The sequence below is a fragment of the Oryx dammah genome, unplaced genomic scaffold, assembly GCF_014754425.2.
Source record: "Oryx dammah isolate SB20612 unplaced genomic scaffold, SCBI_Odam_1.1 HiC_scaffold_23, whole genome shotgun sequence".
Classification (NCBI taxonomy): domain Eukaryota; kingdom Metazoa; phylum Chordata; class Mammalia; order Artiodactyla; family Bovidae; genus Oryx; species Oryx dammah.
The window spans coordinates 40479055-40495878 of record NW_024070207.1 but is presented as its reverse complement, the minus strand read 5'-3'; the positions used below and the strand labels follow the sequence as shown (position 1 = coordinate 40495878).

At 39.3% G+C, this 16824-nt stretch overlaps 1 protein-coding gene across 1 annotated transcript in view; it reads right to left on the bottom strand.

Annotated features, from left to right (window-relative positions):
• The window catches only part of ADGRG4 (adhesion G protein-coupled receptor G4), a 95522-nt gene that overhangs the window by 26424 nt on the left and 52274 nt on the right, over positions 1 to 16824 (bottom strand). The window contains 4 exon segments of the mRNA XM_040265279.1: positions 275 to 394; positions 4868 to 4896; positions 4899 to 5001; positions 16662 to 16824. Coding sequence (XP_040121213.1) covers positions 275 to 394; positions 4868 to 4896; positions 4899 to 5001; positions 16662 to 16824 — 415 coding nt within the window.

The following is a 16824-nucleotide window of genomic DNA, read 5'->3' as shown; positions in this document are numbered from 1 at the left end:
ATTTAGAGTGATGGGAAAACCAAAAGATCCACTTGCCCCGAGTCACTCCCCTGCCAATCTGTCACAGCACTGGAAACCTGCTGCAGTAGGTTATCCCTTTGGACTAAGGCATTATTTCTAAAGTCCCCAATTACAATACACCTCTGCTACCTGGAGGGGAACAATCTTCATTATATCTGGGAATCATATCTGTTAAGTGGCCAATTATTTTTAACAGGAGAATCAGGAAGGGGATCTGAGGCCTTATATTTTGAGATGAAAATGGATATGGTACCTGGTTTCCTTGAATATGCTGCAGAGTAATAACCACTGGGTCTGCCAAGTTTTGAATGGATATATCAGAAATGCTGGCACTCACGACATATGTGGTTAATGCTTTTGTGATGTTTTTGGTCTGCAGATGAAACATACAAGGAAGAGGAGTTCAGGTCCTACCTTTCTAATTTCTGGCATGTTCATCATCAGTCTAGAATTCTGAAGTACTGCACGCATTAGGTACAGACATGTGGAAAATAAAATCACAAGCTAAGAGGGAGGTTTCAGAGAAAATTTAGCTCATCTCCTGTCTTCACATCAGGTCTAAATTATACACAGCTGGACCAATTTCCAGCCATATACCCAAATATCTATCCTATGAGCACTGGTTTTGCACCTGCAACAAAGTTCAGCTATTGCCTGCTAGTGATTTCCAGTCTCTGATATGACGCTGCTGCTGCTGCTGCTGCTAAGTGGCTTCAGTCATGTCTGACTCTGTGCGACCCCATAGACGGCAGCCCACCAGGCTCCCCTGTCCCTGGGATTTTCCAGGCAAGAACGCTGGAGTGGGTTGACATGACGCAGTTTATCGCAATTCTAACCCTCACCCATCCTTACTTTCTTTGAGAGAGCCTCTCCTTATTGGCGCTTTTGAACTGTGGTGTTGGAGAAGACTCTTGAGAGTCCCTTGGACTGCAAGGAAATCCAACCAGTCCATCCTAAAGGAGACCAGTCCTGGGTGTTCTTTGGAAGGACTGATGCTAAAGCTGAAACTCCAATACTTTGGCCACCTCATGCGAAGAGTTGAATCATTGGAAAAGACTCTGATGCTGGGAGGGATTGAGGGCAGGAGGAGAAGGGGACGACAGAGGATAAGATGGCTGGATGGCATCACCGACTTAATGGACATGAGTTTGAGCAAGCTTTGGGGGATGGTGAAGGACAGGGAAGCCTGGTGTGCTGCAATCCATGGGATTGCAGAGTCGGACACGACTGAGAAATTGAACAAATAATTTCTGAGCCCTTCAGCCACTGAAAAATGAGGATTATGAACACAGCCTGGGGCTCCCTGAGGAAGCTACTCACTTTCTGTTCGTGATCAGCTCTGTTCAACCAAAGCCAGCGCTTCCCTTCCCAGAGGAATCCCCCTGGGCAGTTCTTATGTAGAGGAGGGTTTGCAGCAAGATCCAGAGGAAAGGGTCCTGGCTGATGGTCAAAAAAAAAAAAAAAAAAAGGTCCTAACCCAGGCCGTCTTGTTTCTTGAAAGTCCCTTCCCCTTTCTGGGACACCGGTAACATGAGGGAAGGTGGACCAAATACCTAACAACCTTCCCAACTTAGTCTAAGAGATGTGGTTTTCTGTAGTGAGAAGGCCAAAGGGGGAGAAACACATACTGACTTGGGACTGAATTAACCTACTTTCTGGCTTTATTTCCTTGACCTACAAAGTGGCAGCCATTCAGGGAAAGGAACTAAACCTTTGCTCACTCTTCTGCCCTTTAGTTCTAGGCTCTGGTTGGACCGATTACCACTTCTGAAGCTTTACAGAAGTGGTTTCCTCTGCCTGAAACACCCCTCCCTCCCTCTCCTCACCCTTTTACATCTTCTAGCTGGTACTCGACCTCCATCTCAGCTGACACCTCTCCTACAGAGGCCTTTCCTGAGCTTCCAGACAGCTGGGGTGCTGGGGCTCTGTGCTTCCAGAGCCCCTGGGCCATATTTTACTTGCCTTGGGCTCTGGCCCTTTCCCCAAGAGCCACCGCTAGTGGAGGGGTGGAAAAGGAGACACATGTTTTCCAAGACTGGTGTCTTATTAACAATATGGGGCTTCCCTGGTGGCTCACACAGTAAATATTCTGCCTGCAATGCAGGAGACCTAGGTTTGATCCCTGGGTTGGGAAGATCCCCTGGAGAAGGAAATGGCAACCCACGCCAGTATTCTTGCCTGGAGAATTCCATGGACAGAGGAGACTGGTGGGCTACAAACTTTTTTTTTGAGACCGTGGGGTCTCAAAAAGTTGGACACGACTGAGTGACTAACACTTTCACTTAAGGTAATATGTTGTAATGACAGTTAAGGTTTTGACCAAAAGATGTTAGAAGAAGTAGTGTGAAAGCAGAGCTGTGAGACTTGGAACTTGGGCAGGGGAGGGTTTGTAGTTAAACTGTGGCATTTCTTGTATGTGCTTACTCCCCCAAAATGAGTGGCTCAGGTCCCAGCCTCAGGTCACCCTTTTGCATGTGAGAACTCTCCCCATACAGCACCACACAATACATATAGTAGGAATTTAATAAATATTTGTTAGTTGAATAAATAACTGGGTGAATAAATGAATAAATTGTGTCACCTCCAGCAGGTCTCTTCCCCTCTCTGGGTCTCAATATCCTCATTGGTAAAATGAGGAGATGGGACAAAATGAATTATAAGGACGCTTCCGGTTCTGAAATTGATGGTAGGTTACTTCCAATCCTTCTTCATCTGCCACTATGACGTCTGAAGGCTAATTTTGGCAAAGATCTTTAATCTTTTTCAGTAGAAGGTGTTAGTGAATAAAAATGACTTATTAGGTGTGAAATTTATGCTAAACAGGTTTATCTTTTATTTTACAAAACAAGCACACCTCTCTGAAGAAGAGAGAAGCTAAGACCAAAATAATGGCATCTAAGGTGACAGAAATTACAAGCTTGCCAAAAGGGTCTGAGTGCTATGAATCACATTCTTAATTTTTATTATAATTATTTGTTCATTAACTGGCTTGTCCTGGGTCCAGCTATTTTTCTCCATTAAAAATGTGTAATAAATATATAGCTAGTGAAATCATGTTGAGTACGTAGCCCTATGCTAGGTGCTATGAAAATAAAACATGTCTGAGCCATGACACATGCCACAACCTCCTTGGGAATACCAATCTAGAAACTAGGCAGAAGTGTAACACAAGAATACAAGCAGAGGGTAAGGAAGAGAGCAGAGGTTCATGAACTTTAGGCAAACTTCCTGGGTGGAATTTGAGCTAAGCCCATAGGAACAAATAGAATTTATAAAGGGAGGGGGGCAATTATAGAATTCCAGGAGAACAGCATCCTGGAGATATAGCTGGAGATAACGTTATAATGAATTGATATGCAGTATGTTTAAGCTGGCTCAATACAACCGTCTCCAAATAACTGTGGAAATTTAACCATTAGAAATTCATTTGTTTGGATAGTCTCTTTAAAAAATGTGCACACCCAGGCACTAATGCATGAACCTCATAAATACTTGAACTTTGGAGTCAGACATCCTGGATTTGATTCCTAGCTATGCCACTTCCTAGCTGAGTGACTTTGGGCAAAATTACTTAACCTCTGTGTCTTAGTCTGTTAGGGCTGCTATAACAAAGTCCAGATTACATGGCTTATAAACAACAGAAATTTATTTTTCACAGTTCTAGAGGCTGCAAGTCCAAGACCAAGGTGCCTACATGGTTGGGTACTAGTGAAGGCTTGCTTTCTGGTTGACACCTTCTTGCTGTATTCTCACATGGTGGAAGGGGTGAGAGAACTCTCTGAGGCTTCTTCCATAAGAGCACCAATCCCATTCATGAGGGCCCCATCCTCATGACATAATCACCACCCAAAGGACTCACCGGGTGATACATCACCTTGGGGGTTAAGATTTCAACACAAGAATTTTGAGAGGATACAAATGTTCATAGAGCACTCTTTGAGTCTTGGATTATAAATACTAACAATTAAGAGTGATCATCAGCAACATCATGCCATCTCTGATTGCTCTCTTTCCAGCAGCTAGATGGGACAGAGCAGGCTGAAGAAATGGGCTTTTCATTAGGCAGAGCCCCAAGATAATCAAATAGCAAAATCAATGCAAACACTTACATGGTGTTAATTGTGTACAAGGCACTATTCTAAGCATTTTATATGTATTAAGTCCTTTAATCCTTCAACAGCCCAGTGAGGTACTACTATCCTCCTGCTTACATAGGAGGAAACAAAGGCACTGGGAGTTGAAGAACTTGCCCATGAGTTCCCGTGGGTGGACAATGGCACAGCCAGCTTTAAATTCTGCATCTGGCCCCAGGGTCCCTGCTGTTAACCACCACGTCATACTGCCTCTCTGTTTAATAACAGGTGAGGACAGAAGCCCTTAGAGAAGGTTCTGTGGAGGCGGTGGGGAAGAGCAACGATGTCTGCAGGCAAGTGTCCTGCTGGACACCACTCAGCTTCAAATAAATTGGCCTGAGAAATGTGCGTGTTGACTTTGAGGATACAGGGGAGATTTGGGAGGGGAGCACAGATAAACTGAAATGGCATTTCATCAGGAGAACTCGCTGTTCTTTTCTGGTTTTGAAACATCTTGAGGCCTCTGTTTGGTCACCAGATAATCCTTAAGGTCCCTTCCAAAGCTGAGAAGTTATGAAAATGAAAAACTGAGGAACATCATTAAAGTAGACGTTGATTCATGCTGAGAGCCAGGGGTTGTGCTGAGAGATTTGCAGAATAAATCAGAGAGCATATTTGAGAATAAACAGCACATCATGAAAATAGCAAGAGTTCATAATTACAGTGAGTCACCATATGTCAGTTCATGACAGTTACCAGAGGCAAGAACTTACCTTAAAGAGTGAAGTTTGGCCAAAAAATTAAACAAGATGGTGTGTAAGCTGCTAAGAGGAATTCTCTCCCTCAGTGATTTAGGTAAATATATGGAGGCCAAAACTCTCCCCAGAGGGACCTTGTCTAGGGAAATCTATCAATAAAAACCAGGAAATAAAAAACAGAGTCATCATCCATCAGCTTGAGGTCCTCCCCACTTTCTGTCCCAACCCCAGCCTTAGCCCTGGAGGATCTAACAGAGGGCTGAAGGGTGAGAACTAGCTCCACCAGCTATGCAAATCTTTTATTGAGTGGACCAAAAAGCTCCTTCAGGTTTTTGAACAATGTTATTGAAAAGTTTTTGTTGTGGCTGAATGAACATTTTGGCCAACTCAATACATGCACACACTCAGATTACAGGCCAAGATGTGACCCGAGGGGGAACACAGACACACAGACATGCACACACACATACACACACATACACATGACTTTTCCTTTCTTAACCTGTCCTTATTTCTGTCCCTTCAATCTGCTTCCACCTGGATATTCATAGAGGTGGAAGAGGGATGATAAATAAGGTGATTTGCCATAATTCTCAGGAATAAAGGCCCGTCTTCAAAAGCAGGCTACCTTCTCCCTTACAGTTCTGAGAGAGGAAGGAAAAAAAAAACGCAACACAGTGACGTTAGGCATTGTCTTACAGTTTATTGAGCAACACTTTTCTTAAAAAGTGGGGCAGGGAAGTGAGGCATTAGGCCTTAGGAATTAAAGGCTCACTATTAAAAGAGTTTGCTGATTTGATTGGTGCGTGTGAGCATAGTAAGTCGCTTGAGTCATGTCCGACTCTTCGCAACCCCAAGGACTATAGCCCGCTAGGCTCCTCTTTCCATGGGATTCTCCAGGCAAGAAGACTGGAGTGGGTTGCCATTCCCTTCTCCAGGGGCTCTTCCCAACCCAAGGATCGAACCCAAGGTCTCTAACGTCTCCTGCATAGGCAGACAGGTTCCTTATTACTAGCGCCACCTGGTAATAGTATTTGATAAGTACAGGTATATTTTTGAGAGTGAAAGAAGGCTTTATCAATAATTACACTGGAACCACAGTTGCAAACCTGGACTTTCCCAGGAAAAACAAGGGTATATGAGACACTTACATGCATCCTGTCATTGAACCCCCTCTATTGACTCTGAAAGATATGTAGTATTATACCAGGAAATGAAGGCTCAGAAAGGTTAAGTGACTTGTCTAGGGTCACACAGCTGGGATGTAGCTGAACGAACATAAATGTAATCTGCACCCACATTCTCCCCATTATCCATTTTGCTTTTCAAGGAACTATTATCTTGCTGGGTATATCATGGGGAGATGAAAGTTTGTAATATTTCTGAAAATGAATTGTAAGCCCAAAAGCCATATGGCTCTTCTCTTGGCACAAATGAACTTCGCTACAGCAATCAAGTACTGTGAAGAGGTGATGATTTAGCTTCAACATGTGAGCGATTTTGGTACCAAGAAGTTCACTGGGGTTGCTTGGCTTTTTTCTTGACCAGGGTCTTTAATAGAAAACCCTATACGTAAACAAAATGCAGTGGGAAGACATTTACTTCCAGTATGGTTGAGTAGCTCCAGATGGACTCAGCCTTCCTACATATAACAAGTATACAGAATACAATGACTTGAAGACACTGGAAAATGAACAAAACCAGGCAGGTTCTGGAGAAGAGTAGACACTTGGGAAAAAGTGGCATCACAAAATGAATTAGCTGTTTTTACAGCTGTTAGCCAGATGGCAGCCTGAAGCAAACACTGTGAAGGACACTCAAAATTCTGATGGAAAACCTTCAGTCTTTGTGGCAGGAAGAACCAGAAAACAAAGGCCAAAGTAACTACAGCCCCTGGGAGGTCAAGGGGAGATCTTGTAAGGGAGAGAGCTAGTGATGGGGAGCCAAAATTCTGAGTGTAAACTTAGCCTGACCTCAGAACCACATACATATCGGACAGACTTCAACTAAGGATAAAGGAATTTAACTGACATTTGAGCTGCCATCCAAGAGATGGAATCTAGTTTGACTCCAACCATGTTAATTGTCTGGTATAACAAAAACAAATAATTTTCAGAGAAATACAGAAAAATCCAGAGTCTTTATACCATTCACAAAAGCCAGGACATAATCCAAAGTTACCCTATATGTTAAGAAAAAATGAAAATGACCCATTTTCAAGTGAAGACAATCAATGGAAATCAATCTTGAGTTTACTCAGATGTTAGAATTAGCAAACAAAGATTTTTTTTAGTTAGTATAATTATGCTTAAGTGTTTAAGCATAATTTTTGAAATTATGTTAAAAGAGTAAATAACAGAAACAGAAGCAAAAAAGAACAAAATGGAAATTTTAGAACTAAAAATACAATATTGAAATTTTTAAAAATTGCACTCAGTGAACTCAGTAGTAACATGAAGATGACAGAGGTCATTTAACTTGAAGAGAAATCAATAGAAGTTATACTATCAGAAGACTAAATAGTAAAATGATTGCAAACATGAATACAGTCTCAGGGACCTGTGGGGCAGCATCAAAAAATCTTACATCCATGTAATCAGAATCTCTAAAGGAGAGGAGAGAGAAAATGGTGAGGAACCAATATTTAGAAAAATTATGGAGGAAATCTCCCCAAATTTGGTGAAAGACATAAATTTACAGATTCAAGAAACTCAGCAAACTTCAAATGGGAAAAATATAAAGAAAAACATGCCTAGGCACATAATAGTCAAACTGCAAAAAAAAAAAAAAAAGAGAGAGAGAGAGAGAGAAAATACTGAAAGCAAAGAGAGAAAAATGTCATATTACACATCACAAATAGAGAAACAGAATTCAAATGACTACTGATTTCTGATCAGAGAACATAGAGACCAGAATAGAATGGAACAACATCTAAAATGCTGTCAATCCAGAATTCCATAGTAAACAAAAATACCCTTCAAGAATAAAGGCAAAAAAAAACCCAAAACATTTTCAGATAAATGTGAGCCAGGAAAATTCGTTATCATTAGACCATATACTACAAGAAGTGTTAAGTGAATTTCTTCAAATTGAAAGGAAATGTCACGAGACCTTCAGGAAGAAAAGAATATTGAAAATGATAAACATCTCGATAAACATAGGGCTTCCCTGGTGACTCAGATGATAAAGAGTTTGCCTGCAGTGCAGGAGACCCGAGTTTGAGCACTGAGTCAGGAAGATCTGCTGGAGAAGGGAATGGCAACCCACTCCAGTATTCTTGCCTGCAGAATCCCATGGACAGAGGAGACTGGTGGTTCCATGGGGTCGCAAAGAGTCAGACACAACTGAGCAACTAAAACTTTCACACTTTCCCTGGTGACTCAGACAGTAAAGAATCTGCCTGCAATGCAGGTTCAATCCTTGAGTCAGGAAGATCTCTAGGAGAAAGGAATGGCTACTCACTCCAGCATTCTCGCCTGCAGAATCCCATGGACAGAGGAGCCTGGTGGGCTACAGTCCATAGGGTAAAAGAGAGTCAGACATGACTGAAGTGACTGAGCTTGCAAACATAAAAGGCTACTGTCTAGTGGAGTTTCTGATCTTGTTAGTAATAATACATATGGTAACTGTAACATAAAAGACAGAGGGTATAGGGACTTCCTTGGCAGTCCAATGGTTAAAACTCTCTGTATCTGCTGCAGAGGGTGCAGGTTTGATCCCTGGTCAGGGAACTAAGAGCCAGCATGCCACACAGCCAAAAAGAAAAAAAAAAAAAAAACAGAGAGAGAGAGAAAGTTTCTTGAACTGAATAAAAATGAAAATACAGCATATGAACCTAAAAGCATTTTTAAAAAGATAGAGGGTATATATAGATATGTATGGTTAAAGTTTCTACATTTTCCATGAAGTGGTACAATAGTACCTCTAAGTAGACTGCAAAAAATATAAGGATGTATATTGTAATCTCTAGAGCAAACATTAAGAAAATAATGCAAATAGACACAACTAAAGAGGCAGAAAAATTTTAAATTCAATTATGAAAATTATTAAATCCAAAGGAACAAAAACCAGAAGGACAGATGGAAAATAAAATCAAATGGTAGTCTTAAATACAACCATATCAAAAATTGTGTTAAATGTTAAAGAAGTACACACTATTAAAAGGCAGATATTTTCAGATGGATAAAAAACGAAACACAAACTCTGTGCTATCTGCTGCTGCTGCTGCTGCTGCTAAGTCGCCTCAGTCGTGTCCGACTCTGTGCGACCCCATAGATGGCAGCCCACCAGGCTCCCCTCTCCCTGGGATTCTCCAGGCAAGAACACTGGAGTGGGGTGCCATTGTGCTATCTATAAGTGCACAAATACAAAGTAAGTGGTTGAAAATACATATTATATATGTATACATACAGTAAGTATAAGAAAGCTAGAATGACTCTATTAAAACCACCTAAATAGATTACAAGACAAAGAGTATTATCTGAAAAAGAAAGGCTATTTCATAATGATAAACAGGTTAGGATTAGAGGTATAATCAGGAAGACATGACAACATAAATGTATATTCACTTCATAAACAAAGTAAAATTTGATGCAACTAAAGGGATAAATACACAATTTCACAATCCAAGTTAGAGATCTTAGCACCCCTTTAAACTAGGAAACAACTAAGAAAAAATCAGTAAAGATGTAAATGATCTGAACACTATCAACCACCTTGAGATCTAATTGATATTTACAGTACAGCATATCCAACAACTGTAGAATGCACATTTTTTCAAGTGCACATGAAGCACTAAGGTTTTCAAGTGTATGAAACACCAAAATAGATCATACACTGGGATATAAATCAAATGTCCATAAATTTAAGTGGATTGAAGTTATACTGAATATATTCTGTAACCAAGATGAAATAAACATGAAATCAATAGCAATAATATATCTTAGATATATCCCAAATATTTGGGACTTAGAGAATACACTCTTGGGACTTCCCTGGTGGTCTAGTGGTTAAGACTTTGCCTTCCAATGCAGGGGGTGCAGGTTTGATCCCTGGTCGAGGAGCTAAGATCCCACATGCCTCATGGCCAAAAAACCAAAACATAAAGCGGAAGCAATATTGTAACAAATTCAGTGAAGGCTTTTAAAAAATGGTCCACATCCAAAAAATCTTTAAAAAATAAAAGAATACACTCCTGAATAATTCATGGATCAAAGAAGAAAGTAGGAAATATTTTGAACTGCTGATGACAAAAATACAACATATCAAAATTTGCAGACTACAACTTAAAGCAGTACACAGAAAGATATTTATAGCTTTTTATGACTACATTATTAATAGAAAAGAAGAAAGGTCTGAAGTCAGTGGTCTATGGATCTACCTTAAGAAGCTAAATAAGGAAGAACAAGGTAAACCCACAATAAATACAAGGAAGGAAATATTACTAATAAAGATAGCAAGAGCGAGCAAAGTCACTTCAGTTATGTTTGACTCTTTGCAACCACATGGACTACAACCCACCAGGCTCCTCTGTCCATGGGATTTTCCAAGCGAGAATACTGGAATGGGTTGCCTTGCCCTCCTCCAAGGGATCTTCCCAACCTAGGGATCAAACCTGCATCTCCTGTGGCTCTTGCATTGCAGGCAGATTCTTTATCACAAAAAATTAACAAAGCCAAAAATTGGTTCTTGGAAAGGATCAACAAACTTGAAAATATCCTTAGTTATACTGATCAAGAAAAAAAGAGCTAGAAAAGAAAATTATCAATATCAAAAATGAAAGAGGTATTATCACTATAGATTAGAGACTAACAAACTGGTCAGCAGGGCAAATCACATCAAGGGCCTATTTGGTAGGTCTAAATATGGCTTTTATATTTCATATTTTAAACGGTGTGAAAAAGAAAGAAGGAAGGAAGAAGGGAAGAAAGGAAGCAAGCAAAGGAAAGAAAAAATGTGCAGCAGAGGGAGACCATTTATGGCTTACAAATCCTAAAGTATTTACTGTCTTCCTTTTACAGAAAAGTTTTGCTGACCACTCATAAATGTTATAGATGTTAAGAAATAATAGGAATGTTATGCACAACTTCTGCCAATAAACTTGAAAAGCTAACTTAAATAAATCTTAGAAAAATATAACTAACCAAAATAGACACGAGATGAATCAGAACATCAGAATGGCTCTACATCCATTAAACAAATTGGATTTGGTATCACAATACTTCCCATAAAGAAATTTCAGACCCAGAAAGTTTCCTAGTGAGCCCTATCAAGTATTTAAAGAAGAAATAACACCAATGTCACACAAACTCTTTTTGAAAGAGTGAGCTTTCCCAGTGGCTCAGTGATAAAGAATCTGCCTGCCAATGCAAAAGATGTGGGTTTGGTTCCTGATCTGGGACGATTGCACATGCCTTGGAGCAACTAAACCAGTGCTCCACAATACTGAGCCTGTGCTGCAGAGCCCGTGCTCTGCAATGAGAAGTCACCACAATGAGAAACCTGCACACCGCAACTAGAGAAAAGTCGGTGTAGACCCTAAGACCCAGTCCAACCATAAACAAATAAATAATTTCAAACCTACATCCTTCATGAACATAAGTGCTAAAATACTTAACAAAATATTATCACTGTATAAAAATGATAATACATCATAACCACTAGGATTTCTTCCAAAAATGCAGATTGGTTTAACATCCTAAAATCAATGTAATTTACCATATTAGATAATGGACAAAAGCCAAATGATGATTTCAAGAGACACAGAAAAAGCATTTAACAAAATTCAACAACCACCCACAGTAAAAATTTTCAGCAAACTAGGAACAGAAGAAAACTTCCTTAATCAAATAAAGTTATCTAAAAAACAAAACAAAAACATGGCTAATATCATAGTAAAAGTAAAATAGTGAATACTTTTCTCCTGATATCAAGACAAGATGTTCACTTTCACCAGTCAACATTTTATTGCAAGTACTAATATCAAAACAAGTCCATTAGAAGAAAAAAAAGGAATAAAAATTAATGAGAAAGATGGCTAATGTCACTATTTTCAGATGGCATTACATAGAGAGGCTCAAATAATCTCTAAAACAACTACTACAGCTAATAAGTGAATTTAGCAAGTTCATAGGATACAAAATTTAGATGTATGATAGATGGATGGATAGATAATGAGAGATTGGTGATAGATATAGCTTATCAATTTTATTTTAAAATACTTATAGCAGATAATTGTAAAATTTAATTTTAAATTTAAAAATAATTTCACTTGGGGCGGGGGGTCGCAGGGGGGTTCATGTTTGGGAATGCATGTACACCTGTGGTGGATTCATGTCAATGTATGGCAAAACCAATACAGAATAGTAAAGTAAAATTTAAAAAATAAAATAAAATAAAAATAAAATACACAAAAATAAAAATAAAAAATAAAAGTCTATAAAAAAATAAAAATAATTTCACTTGTACTAAGTCAGAAAAAGAAAGACAAATACCATATGATATCACTTATATGTGGAATCTAAAATAGGACACAAATGAACGCATCTATCAAACAAAGCATCATGGACAGAGAGAGTAGACTGGTTGTTGTCAAGGGGGATGGAGTTGGGTGAGGGTTTGATTTGATGTAAATTGGTATATACAGAATGGATAAACAACAAGGTCCTACTGTGTACCACAGACAATTGTATTAAATATCCTGTGATAACCATAATGGAAAAGAACATGAAAAATAATGTACATATATATAGAGAGATATAACTGAATTGTTTTGCTGTATAGCAGTAATTAACACATTGTAAGTGGATGTGAGAGTTGGACTATAAAGAAAGCTGAGCACCGAAGAATAGATGCTTTTGAACTGTGGTGCTATAGAAGACTCTTGAGAGTCTCTTGGACTGCAAGGAGATCCAACCAGTCTATCCTAAAGGAGATCAATCCTGAGTGTTCATTGGAAGGACTGATATTGAAGTTGAAACTCCGATACTTTGGACACCTGATGTGAAGAGTTGACTCATTTGAAAAGACTCTGATGCTGGGAAAGATTGAAGGCAGGAGGAGAAGGGGACGACAGAGGATGAGATGGTGGATGGCATCACCAACTCAATGGACATCAGTTTGGGTAAACTCCAGGAGTTGGTGATGGACAGGGAGGCCTGGTGTGCTGCGGTTCATAGGGTTGCAAAGAGTTGGACACCACTGAGTGACTGAAATGAACTGAATTCAACTATATGTTAATAAAAAAATTTTTAATTCCATTTACACCTGTATCAAAAAAAATACTTAGGATGAATTTAACAAAAGACAGGCAATACCTCTCCATTTAGCACTCATGGCTGATTCATGTTGATATATGGCCAAAACCACCACAATATTGTAAAGTAGTTAGCCTCCAATTAAAATAAAAAATTAAGTTAAAAAAGAAAAATAAATAAATAAAAGGAAAAAAAGCATTGCTGAGAGAAATTAAAATAGACCTGAATAAATGTTCCTGGATAAATATTACAAGATTCAATATTACTAAGAAATCAATTCTCCCAAAATTGTGCAATCCAAATTATAATCTTGGCAAGGTTTTTTTCTACAAATTGACAAGCACATTTGAAAATTCACATGGACATACAAAAGGTTTGGAATAACCACAGCAATCTTGAAAAAAAACAAAGTTGAAGGACTCCCACTACCTGATTCAAGACTATAGAAATAAAGATATGTGATATTTTCTTTTCACAAAAAATCAATAGAGCTGAACAGAAAGCTCAAAAATAAACCTACACAAGGAATTCCATGGAAGTCCAGTGGTTAGGACTCTGTGCTCTCACTACCAGGGGCCCATGTTGGGGAACTAAGATTCCACAAGCCACGCAGTGGGGTCAAAAAAGAATTTTTTAAAAAAAAAATAGACCTACACTTACATGAGTATTTGATGTTTTGTCAAAGGTGCCAAAGCAATCTATGGAGAAAGGAAAATCTTCAATAAATGATGCTAGAATAACTGGATTTCTAAATGGAACAAAATTAACTCCAAACCACACACCATACCACACCTCATACCATACAAAAATTAAGTTTAATTAATTAGGATTATCATCCTAAATGTAAAAACTGAAACCATAGATCTTTTAAAGGAAAGAGTATCTTCATGATCTGTTGATAGGCAAAGATTTCTTAAACAAGTTATATATTGTTATTCATAAAAGAAAATAAAAACTGATGAATTATACCTCACCAAAATTACAACTTAAGCTCATCAAAAGACACCACTTATCTAATAGATAAACCACATAGAAAATATTTTCAAAACATGTATCTGACTTATATCCAGAGGTTGTAAAAAAAAAAAAAAACATACTTTCAACTCAATAAGAAGATGACAAACAATTCAACTGAAAAATGGGCAAAAATTTTAACAGATATTTTACCAAAGATATAGAAAAGGCCAATACAAAAATGAAAAATCACTCCATATCCTTAACCACTTTAAAAAGAAATATGGTTGGTTCTTACAAATTTAAACTTATGACTTATGAACCAGCAATTCCATTCATAGGTATCTACTCAGTTCAGTTCAGTTCATTTCAGTTGCTGAGTTGTGTCCAACTCTTTGTGATCCCATGAACCGCAGGACTCCAGGCCTCCCTGTCCATCACCAACTCCCAGAGTTTACCCAAACACATGTCCATTGAGTTGGTGATGCCATCTCATCCTGTCATCCCCTTCTCCTCCTGCTTTCAATCTTTCCCAGCATCAGGGTCTTTTCAAATGAGTCAGCTCTTCACATCAGGTGGCCAAAGTATTGGAGTTTCAGCTTCAACATCAGTCTTTCCAATGAACACCCAAGACCAATCTCCTTATTCAAGATAAATGAAAATATATATCCACACAAGGACTTTTACCTAAATCTTCAATGCATCACTAAACATAATAGCCCCAAACTAGAAACAATCCAAACAATCTGTGATATATCCATACAATGGAATATTACTCAGCAATAAAATGAATAAACTACAAAAACAGAAGAATGAATCTCAAAAAAATCCTACTGTAGTACATAGAAGAAGGCTTATACAAGACAGTACATATCATATAATTCATTTATAGAAAGTTCTAGAACAGGCAGAACTATAGTTTAAAAAATATCAGAACAGTGATAGGCAACAGAGGTAGCAGTCACAGGGATTGATGGGAATGGCCACAGGAAGACTTTCAGGAGTGATAGCAGTGTTTTATATCTTGACAGGGGTTTGAGTTACACAGATACACACATTTGTTGAAAATCAGAGAAAGTATACTTCAAATTTATGCTTTCCCCATATGCAAACTTCATAATTTTTTAAACTATAAATTTAAAAAGACTGCTCTCCCAAACTTTTCTGAGCCAGGGTTGGTGGACAAATGAGGTAGTGTGGAGTAGAGAAAAGGGTTCAGACTTTAAAGCCAGCCAGACATAAATTTGACTTCTAGCTCAGCCATTAGGCTGTGTGTCTTTGGGCAAATTAATTTCTCTGTTTCTTTATGTGTGCAGATGAAATAGTAGCACAATGCCCAACATATAGTAAGTGCTCCATAAATGGTTTGTGATAGTTGCTCAGTCATGTCCGACTCTTTGTGACCCCATGGACTACACCCGCCAGGCTCCTCCGTCTACTGGCTTTCTCAGGCAAGAATATTGGAGTGGGTTGCCATTTCCTTCTTCAGGGGATCTTCTGGATCCAGGGATTGATCCCAGGTCTCCTCCATCGCAGGCGGATTCTGTATCCACTGAGCCACCATAAATGGTAGTTATTGATAAACTGACATTTGAGATGATTTGGGGTCACAGGGCCAAAAGAGGTATTATTGCATACCTCATGGACACTGTTCCAACCAAGCTATTGGCCTACTAAGGGTTATACATGAATCTTCCCCGGGATACTTGTATTTTCATAAGGCTTCATGAAGAGGAACTAAAAAGCCTATTGATGAAAGTGAAAGTGGAGAGTGAAAAAGGTGGCTTAACGCTCAACATTCAGAAAATGAAGATCATGGCATCTGGTCCCATCACTCATGGGAAATAGATGGGGAAACAGTGGAAACAGTGTCAGACTTTATTTTTTGGGGCTCCAAAATCACTTCAGATGGTGACTGCAGCCATGAAATTAAAAGACGCTTACTCCTTGGAAGAAAAGTTATGACCAACCTAGATAGCATGTTGACAAGCAAAGACATTACTTTGCCAACAAAGGTCTGTCTAGCCAAGGCTATGGTTTTTCCAGGGGTCATGTATGGATGTGAGAGTTGGACTGTGAAGAAGGCTGAGCACCGAAGAACTGATGCTTTTGAACTGTGGTATTGGAGAAGACTCTTGAGAGTCCCTTGGACTGCAAGGAGATCCAACCAGTCCATTCTGAAGGAGATCAGCCCTGGGATTTCTTTGGAAGAAATGATGCTAAAGCTGAAACTCCAGTACTTTGGCCACCTGATGTGAAGAGTTGACTCATTGGAAAAGACTCTGATGCTGGGAGGGATTGGGGGCAGGAGGAGAAGGGGACGACAGAGGATGAGATGGCTGGATGGCATCACTGACTCGGTGGATGTGAGTCTGAGTGAACTCCGGGAGATGGTGATGAACAGGGAGGCCTGGCGTGCTATGATTCATGGGGTTGCAAAGAGTCGGACATGACTGAGCAACTGAACTGAACTGAACTGAACTGAACTGAAGGCTCCATGAAGGTAAAAAAAGTACCCCATCTCCTTCCAAGGAGTAGATGAATGAAGATTTGGAGCAGTGTTTGGCTGATTTGCTCTCAGTACCCTGAGCTCCACTCACCTCAGGCTCTGTGCCTTCTTCATAGGAGCGAATGCTAAAGGCCACACCTTCAAATGTGTGGTCCACCCGTAGGACATCCAACGCCAGCCTGGCCACCATCAGATTTGATGTCCTCCCAGGAAACTCCATCTTGTGGCCAGCACACTCAATTATCCTCAGAATT